Source organism: Mollisia scopiformis (assembly GCF_001500285.1).
Source record: "Mollisia scopiformis unplaced genomic scaffold LY89scaffold_24, whole genome shotgun sequence".
NCBI classification, from domain to species: Eukaryota; Fungi; Ascomycota; class Leotiomycetes; order Helotiales; family Mollisiaceae; genus Mollisia; species Mollisia scopiformis.
The window spans coordinates 969,999-988,999 of NW_017263604.1; the positions used below are offsets into that span (position 1 = coordinate 969,999).

Sequence of the window (19,001 nt, forward strand, 5' to 3'; positions counted from 1 at the left end):
CGTGCCGCAACGGAGGAAGACCTTCTCTCAAACTTCACTCAGGAAGAGTTGTATCTTGTCAATAGAGATTATCGGTTCAAAGGTAGTGAAATGTGAAGATATATCTTCAGACGCGCTGCGGTTGAAACATTGTTGTCTTGGCCAAGGCTATGCAAGGCTGAAGAGTGTGTTTAGTGGCTGAAGGGGTGCATATAATCAAGCTCATTTACGTCACTCATCGTGGGGAAGCTACTGTGAAAATCTACCTGCCATGGATTCAAGTCGTACAAGTCTTCATCTTGGAATAAAACCTATTCCCCAGTTTGATTTGAACATACCATAAAACCAGCTCCAAGACGAAGCCACCATGTCTGCCTCTAAAGATCAATCATCACTCAACTCAGCACGAGGTGCGGGTACAACATTCGGTCCAGACGATACAAACCCTTCCTCCACAGCTACTCCAGCAACATCAGTCGGCTCTGCAACGGCAGCTGGACATGGTGATCATCCTCAAGACAATGCTGACGACAGCAATGCAACCCTACCAGGTTCTAAAGTTGGACCACAGGACGAAGATTTGGAAGGAGAGCAGATGAGAGCTGCTGGAGAAGGAGATGTGATGGATGCACAATTCAACAAGAAAGATGCTGGATGGGGCGAACAAGGAAGTTTGACAAGTGATCTCGACAGACAAAAAGCAGAGCAGAAGAGTGCCAGAGAAGGAGTCCAGGCCGCAAGACAAGGAGGGGAAAATGTCGATGGTGGGGCAGGAAACAGAGTCGAGAACGAGGGAATGGGTTCAGTTTGAGGAAGAAAAGTTGTTGATGGGAAATAAAGACTCCATATGATTCATTCTCGAGGGTATTCCCAAAGGTTATCATTACATACCAGCCCCAACGCCGTCGCAATGCAGAAATATGCCCCCTAAAAATCCATATCTAACATCACCTCGTCCCCCAATGAACTCAGAGCTGAGGATTGTCGTCTTGAAGAAGATGTCTGGACTGATGTCGGTGCTGGAGGTTTCCTCAGTCTCTCGGCCCATTCTTTCAGACTTGTAATGTCACTGCCTTCGACTTTGACAGCTCGTGGTTCTGTAGGTCGGCCAAGGACGGTACCATTGTATCTGGATTCTTCGTCGGCAGCGCTGTGTTTCTTCTTGAGAGCTGGACAATATTAGCCACTGCAGAACAATTTTGTGTAAGACCTTACCAGTCAGATAGTCCTCCTTTGCGCCTTCGGGCCCCTCCAACGCAACTCTTCTGATTTCATGATTGCCAGCTCCCATTGCCCATTCAATAAACCCCTCAACACCTCGTAGATCTTCCTGGCCATTGAATTCTTGCTCTTCTAACAAATTCTCTGGTGCTAACGCACCGCAATCCTGCATAGCCATTCTGACATCCGTAATTGAAATCTCTAAAGCAAGTTCCGGCTCCGTATGATTCAACGCAGCGTGATTCGCCGTTGTTTGCGCAAGCATCAGCATGTATCGAGCCGCGAGATCGGTCAGGGTATCAAGCACGGAGGGTCGTGTTGTGTGGTAGCCTGCTGCACGTAGAATGTGGAGGATGCATGGTCGTAGGAGGGCATGGTGAAGAGATTGTGGTGTTGTCATTTTCGATTGCGCGGTAAACAACTCAAGGTCGGAGGATGGTTGTCGTGGATAACTTCATGGCTAGTCAGGTATGAAGTTTTGTTAGAGAAGTTTGTCAAGCAAAAAGTTACTGAGCTGAAGAAGTGAATGATTTGTCGCAAAGGCTTGAAGGATACTACACTGCACTAGTGGCTTTTCTCGTTATCTGTATCGAATTCGATATTCCTCAGCCTCATCCCCCACACTTTTGACATTCCACATCATCTCGACACGAAAAGACTCGTGCAGATCTGCAACTGCCTGAGATGCAACGGTAACGAATATTCTACGACTGCAACTCTCAAGTTATCACCATGGCGGGGTTAAAGCTTAAGATAAATGTCCCCAATGGAATCGGCGCAGCTCCATCCACAACCACGCCCTCGACCACTACGCCTGCTGTTGCGACTCCTGGCGGATCTAAACCGAAATTGACGCTGAAATACAAGTCGAACCCTTCCACTCCTATCCCTCCAGATATCCCGAAGCCCAAGAAGACCAAAGCCGGTAGAACTGCGAAGCCGAGCGCGAAACTCATCGAAAGCAAGAAGCGGTTCAAGGAGGAGACTGATACGGATAACGATGAGGATGGCGCAACTATCAGTGTTCAACAGCCTTCAAAGAAAATTAAGCTGAGCATCGCTGGAGGACCCAAGACTCCTGCTGCGAAAACGCCTGCTACACCTATCGTATTGAAGGCGAAGGTCAAGGGACAAGCTCCACGAAGAGACCCAGGCGTTGGATATGATTCTGAGGCCAGCGACCGCGAGATTGATCCTGTCATTGAGGAAGAGTTCATACTACGAATGCAACCTGGTGATGATTGCGATTACCTTCGAAAGGCGATCGAGGAGAAGAAGATTGGTGTTAGCAAAGCTCAAGGCGGCGCGGATGTCTCGATGAAGTTCTTCGATTTACATTGTCGACGTGGTGTAGTCATGGTCAGAAAGAACGTCTATGCAGCTACACTTGTCGATTTACCTTGCATTATAGAGGGTATGAAGAGTTGGGATAGGAGAGGATGGTGGAAGAGTGCTGATATCTGTCAAATGCTCTTGGTCTTTGCTCAGGTCCAGTCAGAAGAAGATGCCCGAACTATCCCTTTACCGCCTGATGTTGATGAAACCTATCAATATCCCCATGGTATTACTCCGCCTATGCATTACGTCCGCAAGAATCGATTCAGAAAGCGAATTCACAAGACTGTCATAGAGCGTGTAGAGGAGGATGTCCAGAGGTTGTTGGCTAAAGACGAGGAAGCATCCAGTACACAGTATGAGATCTTCGACCCTGAAGCCGAGCATAGACGTGCCAGTCAATTCAACGAAAGCACTCCAGGATATGATGACGAAGAAGATGCTGAAGGAGATATTGAGGAAGATCAAGGATATTTCGGCCACCAACCAGCCGGCGAGGAAGAGGTTGAGGTTGACGAGGATCTTGAGGCTGATTTGTTGGATGCCCTTGAAGCCGAATCAGCCAATGCGGCTACTCCAGATGTCGCAGGAACTCCATCAGTTGCACCTCAAGTTGAGCCAGAAGAAGATAGTGGTGATGACTCGTTTGATGATGACGATGGTGATGATGACGGAGTCGATGCACCGAATGAGATTGATGAAGAAGAGAAAGCTCGGTTGGCACAGATTCAAGGTACCAGAGAGGATATTGCAGAACTTGAGAATAAGATTCGGGCAAATCAAGAATCCCTCTCTTCTCAGAAGAATCCACTCTTGCGAGAGCGTCTAGAGGGGTTCATTAGGAAGTTGAGGCAAGAGGTACAATTGAAGAAGTCATCTATTGGAGAGGAAGAGGAGAACGAATAGGCGGGTGTAATATTGTACTTGTATACCACATTGGGACAGAAAGTCTCGATATGCCTGGATTTGCAGCAGTCTATAATACAGACACGGAATCATACAATATTGACATTGTGCCCTGATATCTTCGTGATGCTTCTGGTGTCTTATACATATCATACAGCTAACTCTTGACGCCCGTAAGCCTGGATCTACATGCCCTTCAAGAAATTGCTCTCTTTAATCTTCGACCTTCTCTCCCTCCTCATAGCCTCTCTTAGTTCTTCTCTCCTATCCCCAGCCTGCAGTGCCCCTCTAATAGTTCCCTCCTCGTTGGACGGTAGATCAATTGATTGTTGTGTAAGAGGAATCTTTGGTTCCAATGCACTCAAATCTCCTGATGCAAGACGAGCTGCTTCTAATTTTCGTTGACGCTTCGCTGCTTTTCGACGTAGTTTCTTCGATTTGGCTTTACAGATGTTAGCAAATCGAAGTAGGTACGATGGCAAAAGAATACTTACAGAACTCATCTCCAACAACTCCGTCTTCGTCGCCTTCGTTCTTCTTTGCATCTAAGCACCTCCATAACCATTCTGGGTATTCCTCTTCCGGCAAAGCAACAGGATCATCTTTTGCCTTTAGGTAATTTATTCCCTTCATGGGTGTTCCTGCTGGGCAGCTGGAAACTGGTAGAGGAGTTTTCGATTTCGGTCGTAGTCCAACGCCGAGAGAGACATCGTTTGGGGCTGGGCTCAGAGGAGTTGAGAAGGGTTGCGCGATTCCTGTCGAGGTTGCTGCTGGCGATCCTGAGGTTCGAGGAGACGCGGTTGCTGGAGAAAGGGAGGTATTGGAGGAGGAGAATGAGCGGGCGATTGATGGAATGTTTCGAAGAGCAGATGCTCGTCGTAGGCACCGTGAGCAAATCATTGTGGAGTTGGAGTTGATGTGCTGAAGTGTGTTGGAGAGCTTCGAGATATTTTTTGGTTGTTGTACGGTGGCCGAGAAATGACAAGATGGTAGTCAATATCAAATTCAGACGGCACAACACATTGAAATAGAATCACAAGGCCATATCAAGGAGATAGTGATGGTTGTACAGTTTTAATATTTACAGCTGATATCGTCTGAAGCACTGCTGGACCTCGATCGTGAATGTTCCTACGTGGACGAACATTGGCAGCATTGAACTCGCGGCATGCATCCAACTCTTTCCAGCAGACTTCCCACAAGCCGCACCCGATCCCTAAACTCCTCGACTTGGTGCCTTCTCGCCTCTATACCTTCTATGACTTTGGAATGTAGTTTTGTTGCTCGAATAGGTAACCCTTAACCTTCGACTCCTTCAAGAGCTCGAAATATCGTTCTGTAATACCAAATGGTCAACAAAGCTTCAGATAGTACAATCAAAATATGGGGAACGGTGCCAATTGTGATATTTTCTGGCATCTTCCTCTCAAGTCCTTCACCAATGTTGCAGCTTACCTCGTAGAGCTCCGCACTTCTCCAAATGATTGACGCCCTCCTTGTAATAGCACTTTCCCAATTCTTCTCGGACCAATCTTGCCATCATGCTCTTCACCCATTGTTCTCGGATGATTGCATCTTGTGCTTGCTTTAATCGTGGTGTATCATCATAGTCGACTCCATCGAAGGTAGGAGGAACAGTTGGTTTCTTCGCAAGGAATGCGGCAGACTCGGGAGTTGGTGCCATTGTGACAATGTGCGGAGAGGTGTGAGATTTTCGAGGTCGGAAAGGGGATTGAGAGCCTGGTCGTGGAATTGTCCCTTCCTTCGATTGCTGCTGTTGTGTTTAAAGCTCTCGAATTGAAGTAGTTCTAAGGCCGAAACTCTTGCTGCAACCTCAGGCCACAAACCATCCGCATCACGCTAAAAGTGCTAGCCCAGCTTTGATAGGCGAAGAAAAAAATTCCTGATAAGAGCTTTCGCCCACCGCCTTCGAACTTTTTTCTTCATTATTTTCCAACCTCCTCCCTCCGCAACATTCCTCGAAATTATTTTCGATCCCTCATCAATCCTTCCATCTCCTCTCTTCATTAATACAATCAGTCATAATGGCAAAGAGCAAGCAAGTCAAGTCGGCCAGCAAGGCCAAATCTGAAGTCAAACCTCTTTCCAAGGTCAAAAACGCATCTGTCACTAAACCCTCTCAGACTCCCAATGCCAAGTCCAAGGCTGTCGCAAAGGAGGTTGCAACCAAGGTGAACGGCAAGAAGTCAAAGCCCGTCAAGGCTGCTACCCCATCTTCTGACTCTGAATCCGAATCTGAGGCCGACTCTGACTCGAGCGCCGACTCTTCTGAGGAAGAACTTGAGGTCAAGAAGCCAGTCGCCAATGGAAAGGCTAACGGAAAGACCAACGGTGCTGTCAAGAAGCAAGAGGTAGATTCCTCTGATTCCTCCGATTCTTCTGATTCTTCAGAAGATGACTCTGACGCTTCCGATTCTGACGAGTCCGAGAAGTCTGCTGCCGCTTCCGACAGCGATGATAGCGACGAGTCTGAGGATGATTCCGAAGAGGAGGCCAAGCCTGTTGCTGTCGCCAAGAATGTTGCAAAGAAGGCTGTTGAGACTGGCAAGGCCGCTGTCAATGGAGCTGCAAAGGCTGTTGCTAAGGCTACTGTAAGTTGTGCGATGTGCAGAGATTTCAATTGCTAATAATATGCAGGAGACTTCTGATTCCGAGGATGATGAGGAAGACTCCGACGAATCTGCCTCTTCCGATTCTAGCGATGACGAGGAGGATTCCGATGATAGTGAGAAGGAGGAAGCCCCAAGCAAGAAGCGTAAGGCTGAGGAGGATACCGTTGAGACTGTCAAGAAGGCCAAGACCGAGGCTGTTGATGATGGCTCCAAGAACCTGTTCGTTGGTAACTTGAGCTGGAACGTTGATGATGAGTGGCTATACCGCGAATTCGAGGAGTTTGGTGAGATCTCTGGTGCTCGTGTCATCAGCGACAAGGCTACTGGTCGATCCAAGGGTTTCGGATATGTTGAGTTCACCAGCTCCTCTTCTGCCGCTGCTGCTCTCAAGGCCAAGAAGGGTTCTCTCATTGATGGTCGTGAGGCCAATGTTGATTTCTCTACACCACGAAGCAACGATGCTCCTCGCGATCGCGCTCAAGATCGTGCCAAGCAATTCGGTGACCAGAAGAATGAGCCTTCCGATACCCTTTTCTGCGGTAACCTTTCCTTTGATGCTGATGAGAATACTGTTGCTGAGGCTTTTGGTGCTCATGCTACCGTCGTTAACATCAGACTTCCAACTGATCAGTGAGTGTCTCCACATTCGTTCGTTGAATTGTCCTAACCTTCTTTTAGAGAGAGTGGCAACCCCAAGGGCTTCGGATACGTTACCTTCTCCTCCATCGATGATGCCAAGACCGCATACGAGGCTATGCTTGGTCAAGAGATTGCTGGCCGTCCCGTTCGTCTCGACTACGCTCAACCAAGACCTGAACGCACGGAAGGAGGCCGAGGTGGATTCGGTGGCGGACGAGGAGGTGGACGTGGTGGATTTGGAGGTGGCCGTGGCGGAGGCCGAGGAGGTCGTGGTGGCTTTGGTGATCGTGGTGGACGTGGGGGTGCTCGAGGTGGTCGCGGAGGCTCCACAAACCGTGGCGGCTTCGGAGACTTCAAGGGCAAGAAGCAGACTTTTTAAGTCTCGGCATGACTTGCACTGCATGCCTGTTAACACTGCCGCACAAAGCTTTTACAGCTAAGTGTTAACTTGTGGGGCTGTTGGCTTTGTGGGTTGTGGGCTCTTGACTATACTCCTTCCTAGGAGCTGTGGGCTTTGAGATCAAACTTGTGGGCTTGACACATCACAGTGGATTGTTGGCTTGTGGCTTGCTTGTCTACGGACTTGCTTTGGCTTTTTGATGCATTGTGGGCGTTGGCATTGATGACTGTGGGCTCTTGAATACTACGAAGTCGAAATGAATCTCCTTATATCTACGGGTATCTTGGAGTGGATCGAGCTTCATGTGGGCATGAGGGATCAATTGTCTTTGGGATGGGAAAAGTTCTGTTATTTCTTTCGTCTCCAGTGCGGTAGTTTCGCACCTGTATCATATGGTGAGTAATCCTGCCTGCAATTCGCCATTACTGCTTGCAATTTGTTGTTGCTCCTTGCAACTTGTCTACTGCAATGATAATAAACGTCCTACCAACTTGCCTATTATGAGTGTGAATCGTAAAATTTATGTTAAGTTTCAATTATGGATTTGTGCTGCATTCAGGGTCAAAGATTGGGGCACAGATACAAAGCCTGGAATCATCAACTCTTACCGTTGATCCCCGAAAAGACTGATATGTCTTTGCTCTGTCTTCGTAAGTCTACAACATGATTTTCTCGAACCTGACTCTAGCATTTGGCCCAATCAGCGCGGTCAGCGCGATTTGCGCATTTCACGGTTGTACTTGTGGAACCTACCTAGAAGCCTTCAACTACTGTAGCTTTGAAGCGTGTTCAGATTGAACTCAGACTCGAGTTTGCTGTCTGTCGAAAGTTTTCTTCATCCGAGAATCAAAAATATTCAGTTTGGTCATTAGATGCCTTGCCATATCACGCTGCGATCACATTAAGTGTGTGTATTTCTGCCAACCAAGTTTCGAGAGCCAAAAGTCAACGCTTCACCATGACGCACAAAGTATCCTGATGAGGACTTGGAAAAGTTGCGAGATTGAGCATGCCTCTTATATTTGACTTCGGATGTCGCTTGAAAGGGACATCCAGATGAAGAGTTTTCGTCGAATTCTTTTTGTATATAGGCTCAGAAGACGAGTCATACTTCGAGAGGTACACCGAGATAATCTACAAGTTCTATTTCCAAGGTGTGTGCGCACCAGTCTCAACCTCTCTCCTCGGCCATTCCAACCATGCTTGCCAGCCATCGCCCAATTCACCTTCTACAGCCTCCAATAAACTCTCAGCCTTCCCTTCAATCCACCAAAACCCCTCAATTCGTTTCAATAATATACAATAGACAGCAACAAGAATCAAAGCTTGTGGACATTTCTCCTCGACCATCTCACAGAACCTCAGCGGAACAAGAGTCATCCAGGACAAAGTTGCAATACAGGAGCTAATACTGCCTTTCAACTCGGTTCCAGATTTGGACGAAAGGTGCGAAGTGAGATTGAACGCAAATCTCAATGTCTGAAGCGTACTGTCAAGCGTGTCCTTCTCCTCAAAAAATCCCCAACAGCTGGAAATCGCATTGAGCTTGTCGATATCATCACCGATGTCAACCAACACCAATGACGTACTGGGAACCGGAAACATGGACTCCAAAACCATCAAGGGTCGAATCATACTGCTCAGTGCCCCTTTTTGGACCCAGGAAATTGCAGACTGCAGAATTTCAGCTCCCCCTCGATGCAATTTATACCAAGACAACCCTTCATCCGCGAAGAATAAATCGGCCCCTCGACTGCCCCGTCTGTACCAAGCATGAACAGCGAGTAAGGATGCACACGCACAACAAGCATCTGAATTCTCCGGTCTCAAATTTTGGATCTCCAGCCGGTAGTCGGCGATACATTTCAGATGGTGCAAAGTAGCGATATTGTTGTATTTCTGCGCGAGATCGGGGTTGGTGTTGGAGTATAGGTAGACAAGGTGAAGTGCCGAGAGGGAGAATAGACCATGAAGGAGGAATGGGAATGCGAAAGAAATCGTGACGACGGACGTTCGCCAGATGGGAGTGCCGGTCATATGAGGACCAAGGAGTTCGAGGCTGGTCGTGGTGGTGTAGAAATGGAGAAGTTCCAGGTCGAGGATTTTGAATTGGAGCGGGAGACCGAGGAGTGCGTTGTTGGGCGGGCTTGTGGGTGAAGGTGAGTGAGGTCGTGGTTTCAAAGGGACATAACGCAGGAATGAGCAGGTGAGTTTTCGTCGTTGACAATGCCGGCAAGATGGTGTTGTCTCATCACACTTTGAGTTGTTAGTTAAACGTCGCTTCCTCTGGTTGGCTTCTGAGCGTGTAGCATTTGTGCCATGCCGGCCATGCCAAACATGACAACGATACCAAGTAGAATGAGGGGGAAAAGGACTAGATTTTCCATTGTGAAATCAAAGGATATGAAGGAATGGTTGCATGGGAAAGACGAGAAATCGTCCAAATATAGAGATCTCAGTTGAGACGACATTCAAAATTGCTAGCCGAGAAATCAAACACAACACGATGAACTAGTATTTCCATACCTTGATCCTCCTTTGCTTACAAGGTACGCAACCTGCACGAGTCTTGGGGTGGCGACGTTGTGTGGACATGTTGAATTGAGCCACTCAGATGTTCAGGAAGCCGAGATTCAATTTTTGTTTGTCCACGGATATTCTCAGGAAGCCGAGGTGAGTTCGTGCAGCTGACGCCTGGGAATTTGAATGTTGAATGTACTTTTCGATTGAGGTCAAGCAAGTCATTGACCTGAGACGAAATAGGGGTAAAATTCATGCTGTCCAATCGCGTTGTTTAGAAGCCGAAATGAGGCTCTACGCTTGGTGGTTGCCTACAATTTATCTCCGATCTTTGCTGATACGTCTTGCCGCACTTCTATGAGCAGCAGGTCAATGCTTTCCCTCTTCGATATTGAGCTTCAAAGTCGCCAAGTAATCCTTCAATCCACTTTCCTCCCTTCCCAACCTCTTTCTCTGATTCACATCCCGATGTTGCAAATGAGAATTAGGCACCCGTTCAGTCCCAGGCCACTTGGACACTAGCTCAACAGCCAAGCTCCTCTCTCTCTCCCCTTTCTCTTCTTTCAATCCAAGATCTCGCACTCCATGGAGCTCGTTCGGGGCGAGGGAAGTGACCAATCCAAGAGAAAATCAGACGGAGAGATATGCTCGAGAAAACCTCCACGACAACAACACGGTATCCTGTGATGGTAAATCGAAGTGCAGGCTGCACTACATAGCTTCTACTTACGAAGCCAATAAATAACTGCTGAATAGTGGAAATATTTATTGAGAGGCTCTATCTCCGGACAAACCCTCCTGCCTGTTTACAAGAGGTGGCCTTCTCAAAGCTCGGAGATAGATGACCACTGCCACTTGACCAACAAATGAAAATGAGACTGTACTCCCGGGACTGCCTCGAGTCAGTAACTGTTCTCGAGGGTAGTGTCAGGATAGAAATTCGACAAAAGCTCCCAAATCTGGCAAAGGGAGAAACATAGTCTAATAGCTAAGATAAGATTGTACAGAGCTAGATGAAGATGGGAGAAGAGGCTGGCTGGATAGCATAGCTCCACGTGATATGGGACACGTGGCAGATTAAGGTCGAGGAGGTCACACGAGAATGAACCAATGAAGGAGGATAGATGATGATCATCGCTCTCACCTCGGACGCCAGAGGAGAAGAAGTGTGACAATACAAGACCCTGAAATTTAACCTACTCACCTAGTTACCCTATGATACTCGCTTTCAAAGGACAACTAGTCAGCTCGGACGCTCAGGAATTGCCTATGAATCTAAATATAAACATTCAAAATCTCGTCATCCTCTGTGATCTACATCTACATCCGTTCGCCGTCTCAGGCTTATCGTTATCGCTGTCCGTGAAAATGCCCCTCACCACACCGAAAACGGGGCACGAGGCCCAAGTGAGACAAGAACGGGCACATTCACGGGGGGCTGAGTGGGAAGCGTGAACATCCAGAATTTAGTCAGCCATTCAACAATTCGTCCCTCTTCTCCCTCTTCTCCCTCAAATCCTCGCATCTGACCATTTTCTTCTTTTCTTTCTCATTTCCAGTTTCATTTAACGCAGTCCTCAAGCCATTCTTTACATTCTGATCTGATCATCGACCCGCTCGGATAATCTCCACCTCGACCACCTGCAGCCGGAGTCGTCCCAGCCCAGCCCAGACATTTCCTTGATTGCGCATACGCATACCAGCATCAACTTCAAGACAAGAAACCCCAACAAAGCAGCGGTCAGTCTGCAACTGCGCAGACCACATCGCAAGTCAATACCGTGGCGGGCTCCAGTTTATTCTTAGCCATTACACGGTCTCAGTCTCCACTGTCGTCTTCCATCATTCGAGTCTCACCGCTTGCAACCCCACCTTCAATATCAATATCAATATCAACATGCCTCCTTCAAACAATCTATCACGACACGAGAGCGATATACCGCAGAGCAGGTCTCCGAGGATAGACAGTATGGTACAATCAGGAGTTCCCACGCGATTGCGCAATGACGGTACGTTCTGTTGGGATGCTGCGGAGATACATGCTGATGGTATAGAATCCTGGGTTGAAATAGCTTCCCAACCATCCTCATCCTCTCTTTCCTCGATCGGCGACGAGATTGTTACTACTGGTCTACGAGTACAACATGATCTAAATACGAGAAGACGGAGAAGGGTAGCAGGACCATCGCATATCAGCTTGCAAGCACGGCAGACGAGCAGTAGCCAGGAGGAGTATGAAGAGAGTGAGAGCGAGGAGGATCGAGTAATGACGAGTTCGAATGAGCATATTCCCGCTACAAGTCTGCCGCGGGTCGAGTACGATGCTGGATCAGATTCCGATGACAATGACGAGAATGCTACAGCTCTTGGCAGACGAACAGATGATGGACCTTCCTTCACACCACAACCCAATGCCTTTTCTCATCCTCCTCGACAGGGTGGTTCATACTTCCCTTCACATGCACACAGACAATCCTACCCCCCTCGACCGACACGCCAGCATTCTTCATACAACAGTCCAGCAGATCATGATGCGGCTCTGCGGGCTTCTCTTACAACTCTCCTTTCGATCGGCGCAGCAGCAGCAAGAGGTCTACCAAAGCGGGAGCAACCTACAATGACATCGAATGAACCGATGGGATTACGATTCGTTCCGGAATCCGAATTAATGGCGCCCAACCCCGCCAATACCTCTCGACCCCTCACAGCCTCTACAAGAGCACGAAGCAGCCCATCAATATCCTCGCAAGAAGCCGCAGAGAAGGGAAAGCGAAAAGCCAATAATGCAAGACCAACAACAGAGAAAGTCAGAGCATCGAAGAAGAAGAAGGTACAGGTTGAAAGTGTGGAGGATTCCTTGTTATCTCCTACTTCGCTCTTTTGGGCTATGTCTGCTGGTGTGGCTGTTCTGGTATTTGGAGCTGGTTTTGTTATTGGGAGGGAAGTGGGAAGACAGGAAGCTATGGCTGGATTGAACGGTTCTACCCTTGTCGATACAGGTTCTTGCGGAAGGGAGGTTGCGAGATCGAGTACAGGGACGTTGAGGAGGTTCAAATGGGGTATTGGAACGGGAAGTGGGATTGTGGCTTGAGATGAACGATTTATGGAAATGCATTATGGGTGATGATAGCGTGGGTGGCGATCTTTTTGGGTTTGGGTGGAGTTTGCATATACACATCTTGCAGGCGTTGATGTTTCATGGCATGGGATTTATGGGTTCTCCTCTTTGGATGAAATGGTGGATAGGCACTGTTGCATAGGATAATTGAGGAAGATTTTCAGCATGGACTTCGCAGTTACAGCATAGTACCTTTCCACGCAGGTAAGTCTTTGCTGGCTTTTACAGCGAATATTTATGAATGGCCCTGATGTTTGGTTTCGAGAAATCGATTTTTAAGTGAGTTTTATACCACCAGTGTGGGAAGATGGGCAACTTTGAGATGTATGCGCCAAGTGGCTAGCGAGTTGAAGGCTTGTGATGTCCATGATTGTTCTTGATGCCGAGTCTTGGGCTGAAAGTAAATATGTAGATGCTTGTCCCAAACGCCCTTTCAACCGAGGACGCAGCAATCGAACAGGATACAGGATTGTTTAGACGATTCTATATATACACTCTTCTCCTTCTCTAAGGCGATATAACATTGCTTTTCCGAAGGCAGGACATTAAGCATCGGTAGCTCAAACGTTATCTTGTGTTTCCTGCCCCCAAAATCGACCTTCACTATTGTCTTTGTCGAGTATCTCCTCGTTATGTTGTATGATTCAAAGTGCGGCGTATACACGTTTCCATCAAGCACAACATCCAAATCCTCTGTAAGGTCAATTGTCTCGTCGAGATGCAAAGTACGTCCCATTTTCTTATACCCAAAAGTCCTTGTTTCGGTGTGACTGTCTTGGTATTCGTAAGCTCGTGCCCAAGTCTTGCACACGATCTTATGTTCTACGCCCAGTATGCGGACCTGTGAGAGTAGAGGGTTACTTGACTTGTCCGAGTGGATGAGCTCAAGCCCCATGTGGACCGCAGTGTCGAGCTTCAATACGGAAGGTGTATGGAGCCGTAACGACATCCCGGATGGTAACCCATTAAACCCAATCAAATCGTCTAGCCATATAAACAATGGTCGACGTTGATCCCCAGACCTTGGCTTCGGTCTACGTAGCGGAATCTCGATGGCTGCCAGATCGTCTCGCGATGCAGCTATCTCATCAGGTCTTCGTACAGTGAGTTCAATTTTCCTTCTCACGTTGCAGGAAAACCTTTTACCCTTCTTCAACCTGGCATGAAGTTCATAAGAGATCTTCCCTGCGCATGACCCACGAACAAAAACAGGCCCCTCGCCTGATCCAGCAGAGTCAACACTCGGCGGCAATACATGACCATCCTGGGTCCAGTCTACGTATCCAGAACGATTGATCTTATCTGTTTTCTCCGGGAATTGGAACGAGAACCCGAACGCTGTCTCTGCGCCGGATTCGAGGTAACATGGTCCTTCGAACAAGGTAGAAGTTTCTTCGAAGAGTTTTGTATCTTCGGAAAAGACGGATCTTGCAAGGGTGATGAATGTTGAGCTTTTGCCAATGAGCGATGCTGTGATAGAAATGGTGGGGTCGTTAAGGGGGCCTTGGAGGTGGAGGACGCCGGTGATGGTGTCGCCGGGGTAGTAGATGTTGCTGTAGTGATGGTTGTCGATTTCGATTTGGAAGGACATTTTGAGGAATGAGAGGATGTGAGGGGAAAGAGAAGAAAGGTATCGAGAAGAAGTATGTATTTATGTTTGGTGGAGTGGTGCTAAAGGGGAGGTTTGGCTGGTACCGGACGGGAGCTAATTCTGACAGGCTCCATCACCCACTTGAGGTATAGTATGCCAGCCGACAATAGAGTCAAGCAAGACCTGACGGCGTCGGAGAAGAATGGGAACAAGCAATGGGGAGAGCTAGAGTTCGATGATCCGCAGCCATGAAGTGACATCTTTCCGGGGCGGAATATCCGTGAAGAACAAGACTAGAAGATAGATCAAATCCTGCTAGAAAGACTATTTTGGTACACTGTGTAAACTTCAAAGAGGCTCCAAACAGAGTACGAAACTTTCTCCATCACTGAATGAACAAATTCCAGCAGCCACCCCCTAGACGCAAGCTCACTGACTCTGAGGCTTGCCCTGATGATCGGTGCTCAATGTCCGGAGCGATGGAGATTATTCACTCCCTTATTGGTATCGATATCCTCCAAAATGATAGAAGAAGAGTTGCCGAAGAGACTCCGACTCGAATTCATACTCCATGGTTCCGGGAAGACGTCAAACTTTAGTCCTATCACGAGCCTAAATTCACTGGTGAGAATGTGGGGCCAGGGACTTTCTGACTTCAGTGCCGAGCATTGTACAGCTGGCATCGAAACGTTGTAGGTCCGTAAATCTCTGTCGATGCCAGAGCGATTTTCAGAAACTGAAATGAAGCCGTTTGATACGGAATGAAGATCCCGAGCTCCGATCACGTGTGGTACGACGACGACGTCTCTTGCCCTTGAAACCAACAGCTAGAAGTGCCTCCTGCTCTGAATCGCCTCAAAAAGATCTGTCCAGACTCTCAAGTCTGTACTGTACAGATCAATAATGCTTCTGACTGCTTTTGTTCTTCAACCATTCCGCATGCTCATTTTCTAATTTTCGGAGATCTTTTCATTATATCGGCACGGTGTATATTTTACGTTGTTGAATTGAGTGTTTCTATCTCCCAGTCTCATCATCTGGTGCTTCTGTATGTTCAGGGAGGTTGCTGCAATCAGCCAGAAATTGTGTCAGCTCGGACAAGCATTCCGTGCGGAGTTCGTTCTTCAGATCCCGAGAACGATGCATATATTCTGGAAACGTTTCGTCTTCTTGATTTTCTCAGTTCAGTTATTATTTCATGAGCAGCATGGGAAATTCAGTGGAGCAAGCGACTCTCATCAGTCGTCATTCTTATCATGTCCCAGGTGAGTGTGATGTCAAGCTGCAGACCATCTAGCAGCGACTTCTTCATGGCTGAAAACCCCACAGGCAAGATGCAGATCGAGGAATTACTCTTCGAAGTCCCTCTCGATCACTCCGACCCATCACGGGGAACCATTCGAATATTTGCACGAAGCGCCAAAAGATCTGAGCCTTCGAACACTGGCCTTCCTAAGCCGGAACAAAAGCCCTGGCTATTATGGCTTCAAGGCGGTCCTGGCGGAGGATGTCCTACTCCACAATCCCAAGAACGAACGCCTATCTTCCTCGATCGTGGTTACCAAGTCTTGCACATGGATCAGCGTGGAACAGGTCTCAGCACTCCTGTGACGGCAGCCACTCTCGCTCTTAGAGGCGGTCCCGAAGAGCAGGCTGATTACCTGAAATTCTTCCGTGCTGATAACATTGTCAGAGACGCAGAAGCTATACGCAAATTTCTCACTGCAGAATATCCAGAAGACCTGAAGAAATGGACGATCTGGGGTCAAAGTTATGGAGGATACTGCTCCTTCACTTACCTCTCTCTGTATCCTGAAGGTCTTCGTGAGGTGTTTGTTTCTGGTGGAGTACCTCCAATTGGAAAGACGGTTGATCAAATCTACTCAAAGATCTTTTTCCAGACAAAGAAACGCAACAAGGCATACTACGAGAAGTTTCCCATGGATTCCAGGAGGATCCACACGCTGATTGATCACTTCGATTCCAAAGGTGGTCTTGCACTGCCATCTGGTGGAGTCTTGACTGGGAAGAGATTCTTGATTTTGGGCATGAATTTCGGCTTCAAAGGAGGGATTCAGAACACACATGATCTTGTCCTTCGCATGGCCACCGAACTAGAACAGTTTGGATTCATCACGAGGCCGTCACTATCAATTTTCGAAGACCTGACAAGCTTCGACGATCATATCATTTATGCAGTCCTTCGCGAAGCAATCTACTGTGATGGGATGTCATCAAACTGGTCAGCCGAGCGTGTGGGAGCTTCTATGGATGAATATAACTGGATCCAAGGTGCTAGAGACCCTCAGCGTCCGATCTACTTCGCTGGAGGCATGGCTTTACCATTTATATTCGATATCTCTCCAGAACTTCAACAATTGAAAGAAGTGGCTGAGATTCTTGCCGGATTCGCGTGGCCAAGGCTGTATGATGAGGAGCAGCTGCGCAGGAATGAGGTCCCTTTGTACACGGCTAGCTTTGTGGATGACGCGTATGTCGACTTTCAAAATGTGCAGGACGCGTTGGAAGGGGTTGGGAATTGCAAGCAGCTCATTACGAATACAATGTATCATGATGCGGTGAGGAAGGACACGAAGAAATTACTGAACGAGATGTTTGCGTTGAAGGACGATTTGCTGGAATGACGGGAAAGAACAAGCAGATCGAAAGATTTCATTGATGAATCAAGCCGAAAGGTTCAGTTGTAAAGAGTCCCTGGGTATACCAGCGCCTTTACCATCCTTTCATAATAACTCCACAGAATCAAGAAGAGTTCTCTTTTTTGCCCAAGCTTCATCAACGCCGATCGACCCTAATCTCCAACGAAATTGCATTCATTTCTTTGCGATCATGACAAAGCGAGTGCCAAGGATCGGTGAAGCATGACTTCATGTTGCGAACCGAAGAATTGCAAGTGACGGCCAGAAATGAAGTGTTCTTTCGATCTTAAATGAGGATTTTAACATCGATCTAAAGAACAGGATGTCAGTCTCACAAAATACAGGACATATTGAGAGGGTAGACAGACCTATCCGTGAACTTGAAGCTAGACCATGGCAGCTGCTCCTTCTTTCTTTCGTCCAATATTAATGAGAGACGCAACTCCGATGAGGAAGATGACCAGCACGAGGGCACCTAGAACGATGGGAGTTGTGCCGTCCATATCGTAAGTTGTTTGATGGCTTGCTGATGGGAGTGGATTCTTGGACGCGACTTGCTATGACGGGTTGTTAGAGGCTTGGAGCTGGACAGATCTATTCCACTTTATGAAGTAGAGACGAAAGGATGCTCCTTTGGAGGTACTTACCTTATCTTTTGACTGTGTATTGGGTGCTTGAGTTCTTCCTTGTCACGCGAGAGGCTTGCAGTGATTCTTGAGTCCGAACTTGTGTCGTATGATTTTGTTGTTGAGTCTTGTCGAAGAGAGAGGTCGAGTGCCAGCAAAAAGTAGCGATAAGCCAGCAACGATAAGCTAACAATCGTGAAAGTTCAAACGCGTCGTGAGAATTCACCTGATGAGTAGCGAGCCTCACGAGCAAAATCGAAGGTTCCGTGGGGTCGCGGATATCGTTTCAGTGGCGTTCTGAGTCAAAGCCAAACAGTCGAATCATATTACTTCGGAATTATGACCTCTTTGTTTGCTGATCCATGAATCCATGGTCTTTCTGTTGCAACTATGACGAATGAAAGAACTCTCTTTTTTGATCTGCTTGCTTTTTATGCGCATAATGGACGGCTAAAGCAGGGACAATCACAACAGGAGAGCGATTTCGGACAGAGAAAAAGACGAATGGAGAATACACCGATTTGACTTCAAGAATCAACAGCCAGCAAAGGTATGAGGGATGCAATTCTCATGGCCTCTGATGATCATGGCTACTGACCCAAGGAATCAGGAGGCTCTTGCAGGAATTAGCTTCGAGATTGCAAGTAAAAGGCAGAATCAACCTCTTTGGAGACACTTCTCCGATGTTCATGACATGTTCAGGACAAGTTATTATTGTCGACACTTCGAATTGGGGCTTTTCAGTCATCGAGGACTTTAAGGAGGTTGGGACATTGCCGAACTTTAGCACGAATCCACAAGCCGGAACCGAGATTGCACTTGACGACGACATTCCCTCTGCCAGTCTACCTTCTTGAGTCCTCACAATCTGCAATGCGACATGTATATCCCCAATACTCATGTCGACTCGATTCTGCAATTGATGGTGTAGTGCTGGTCGGGTGGAAGAAGAAGACGCTATTGAACCATGTCGCCTTGACGCCGGACTGAGACCTGCCGCAGGCTCCACCTGTCGAATTGCTGACATACGATTGATGGCCACACAAGGAGTGGTAGGAGGAGGGAGATCCAAAGGACGCAGAGATGCCGTGAAGGAAGAAGAGCCATCTGTGCTGATGAGTGCATCTCCCGCGACCACGGATTGTTTCACAGGATCACGGCCCATCGCATAGTCTTACTGTCGTCACAAGCCCCTCGTTCGCTCCCCTTTACATCTCAGCGGCCTACGAGTGTCGAAGCAAGGCAGGTGGAAACGCCAGCACGCTCATGTACCTATTCTATGTCCGGCTTGCAGAGGATGCGAGATTCAGCCCAATGAAGAGAACAGACCCTGGATGCGTCCGAGGGGGTAGAGGAGGGAGGTACACAATTCA

General features: G+C 47.8%; 10 protein-coding genes across 10 annotated transcripts; 5 read left to right on the forward strand and 5 right to left on the reverse strand.

The window, feature by feature from the left end:
* Positions 1-250: 250 nt before the first annotated feature.
* LY89DRAFT_710411 (uncharacterized protein) lies at positions 251-790 on the forward strand (the record flags this gene model as incomplete). The annotated part of the gene is made up of 2 exons (XM_018217826.1): positions 251-263; positions 363-790. 2 exons carry the CDS (start codon positions 251-253, stop codon positions 788-790), a joined length of 441 nt encoding a protein of 146 aa, XP_018065744.1.
* Positions 548-1,710, reverse strand: LY89DRAFT_655216 (uncharacterized protein). The gene is made up of 2 exons (XM_018212334.1): positions 1,195-1,710; positions 548-1,148 (listed from the first exon to the last, which is right to left on the reverse strand). The coding sequence occupies exons 1-2, from the start codon at positions 1,598-1,600 to the stop codon at positions 907-909; spliced, it is 648 nt and encodes a 215-aa protein (XP_018065745.1). The 5' UTR covers positions 1,601-1,710; the 3' UTR covers positions 548-906.
* Positions 1,711-1,842: 132 nt separating this feature from the next.
* On the forward strand, positions 1,843-3,532 carry LY89DRAFT_689245 (uncharacterized protein). Its single transcript, XM_018215873.1, has one exon. It carries the CDS (start codon positions 1,933-1,935, stop codon positions 3,439-3,441), a length of 1,509 nt encoding a protein of 502 aa, XP_018065746.1. The 5' UTR covers positions 1,843-1,932; the 3' UTR covers positions 3,442-3,532.
* A 94-nt stretch (positions 3,533-3,626) lies between these two features.
* LY89DRAFT_595179 (uncharacterized protein) lies at positions 3,627-5,125 on the reverse strand (the record flags this gene model as incomplete). The annotated part of the gene is made up of 4 exons (XM_018209845.1): positions 3,627-3,883; positions 3,936-4,380; positions 4,621-4,724; positions 4,897-5,125. 4 exons carry the CDS (start codon positions 5,123-5,125, stop codon positions 3,627-3,629), a joined length of 1,035 nt encoding a protein of 344 aa, XP_018065747.1.
* Positions 5,126-5,486: 361 nt separating this feature from the next.
* On the forward strand, positions 5,487-7,092 carry LY89DRAFT_739582 (RNA-binding domain-containing protein; the record flags this gene model as incomplete). Its single annotated transcript, XM_018220482.1, has 3 exons — positions 5,487-6,053; positions 6,100-6,704; positions 6,753-7,092. 3 exons carry the CDS (start codon positions 5,487-5,489, stop codon positions 7,090-7,092), a joined length of 1,512 nt encoding a protein of 503 aa, XP_018065748.1.
* Positions 7,093-7,991: 899 nt separating this feature from the next.
* On the reverse strand, positions 7,992-9,797 carry LY89DRAFT_243869 (uncharacterized protein). The gene is made up of 2 exons (XM_018206142.1): positions 9,640-9,797; positions 7,992-9,369 (listed from the first exon to the last, which is right to left on the reverse strand). Exons 1-2 carry the CDS (start codon positions 9,706-9,708, stop codon positions 8,257-8,259), a joined length of 1,182 nt encoding a protein of 393 aa, XP_018065749.1. The 5' UTR covers positions 9,709-9,797; the 3' UTR covers positions 7,992-8,256.
* Positions 9,798-11,602: 1,805 nt separating this feature from the next.
* On the forward strand, positions 11,603-12,724 carry LY89DRAFT_595071 (uncharacterized protein; the record flags this gene model as incomplete). The annotated part of the gene is made up of 1 exon (XM_018209838.1): positions 11,603-12,724. One exon carries the CDS (start codon positions 11,603-11,605, stop codon positions 12,722-12,724), a length of 1,122 nt encoding a protein of 373 aa, XP_018065750.1.
* Positions 12,725-13,184: 460 nt separating this feature from the next.
* On the reverse strand, positions 13,185-14,342 carry LY89DRAFT_723196 (uncharacterized protein; the record flags this gene model as incomplete). The annotated part of the gene is made up of 1 exon (XM_018218796.1): positions 13,185-14,342. One exon carries the CDS (start codon positions 14,340-14,342, stop codon positions 13,185-13,187), a length of 1,158 nt encoding a protein of 385 aa, XP_018065751.1.
* Positions 14,343-15,195: 853 nt separating this feature from the next.
* On the forward strand, positions 15,196-17,309 carry LY89DRAFT_689249 (prolyl peptidase). The gene is made up of 2 exons (XM_018215874.1): positions 15,196-15,607; positions 15,672-17,309. The coding sequence occupies exons 1-2, from the start codon at positions 15,550-15,552 to the stop codon at positions 16,985-16,987; spliced, it is 1,374 nt and encodes a 457-aa protein (XP_018065752.1). The 5' UTR covers positions 15,196-15,549; the 3' UTR covers positions 16,988-17,309.
* Positions 17,310-17,388: 79 nt separating this feature from the next.
* Positions 17,389-18,793, reverse strand: LY89DRAFT_739587 (uncharacterized protein; the record flags this gene model as incomplete). The annotated part of the gene is made up of 2 exons (XM_018220483.1): positions 17,389-17,559; positions 18,227-18,793. The coding sequence occupies 2 exons, from the start codon at positions 18,791-18,793 to the stop codon at positions 17,389-17,391; spliced, it is 738 nt and encodes a 245-aa protein (XP_018065753.1).
* Positions 18,794-19,001: the final 208 nt, after the last annotated feature.

Coding starts and splice junctions, on each gene's coding strand:
- LY89DRAFT_689245 (XM_018215873.1), top strand. CDS start 1,933: ATGGCGGGGTTAAAGCTTAAGATAAATGTCCCCAATGGAATCGGCGCA.
- LY89DRAFT_243869 (XM_018206142.1), bottom strand. CDS start 9,708: ATGTCCACACAACGTCGCCACCCCAAGACTCGTGCAGGTTGCGTACCT. Junction 9,370..9,639: donor GTAAGCAAAGGAGGATCAAG/GTATGGAAATAC, acceptor AACAACTCAAAG/TGTGATGAGACAACACCATC.
- LY89DRAFT_689249 (XM_018215874.1), top strand. CDS start 15,550: ATGGGAAATTCAGTGGAGCAAGCGACTCTCATCAGTCGTCATTCTTAT. Junction 15,608..15,671: donor TCATTCTTATCATGTCCCAG/GTGAGTGTGATG, acceptor AAAACCCCACAG/GCAAGATGCAGATCGAGGAA.
- LY89DRAFT_655216 (XM_018212334.1), bottom strand. CDS start 1,600: ATGACAACACCACAATCTCTTCACCATGCCCTCCTACGACCATGCATC. Junction 1,149..1,194: donor AAAGGAGGACTATCTGACTG/GTAAGGTCTTAC, acceptor AATATTGTCCAG/CTCTCAAGAAGAAACACAGC.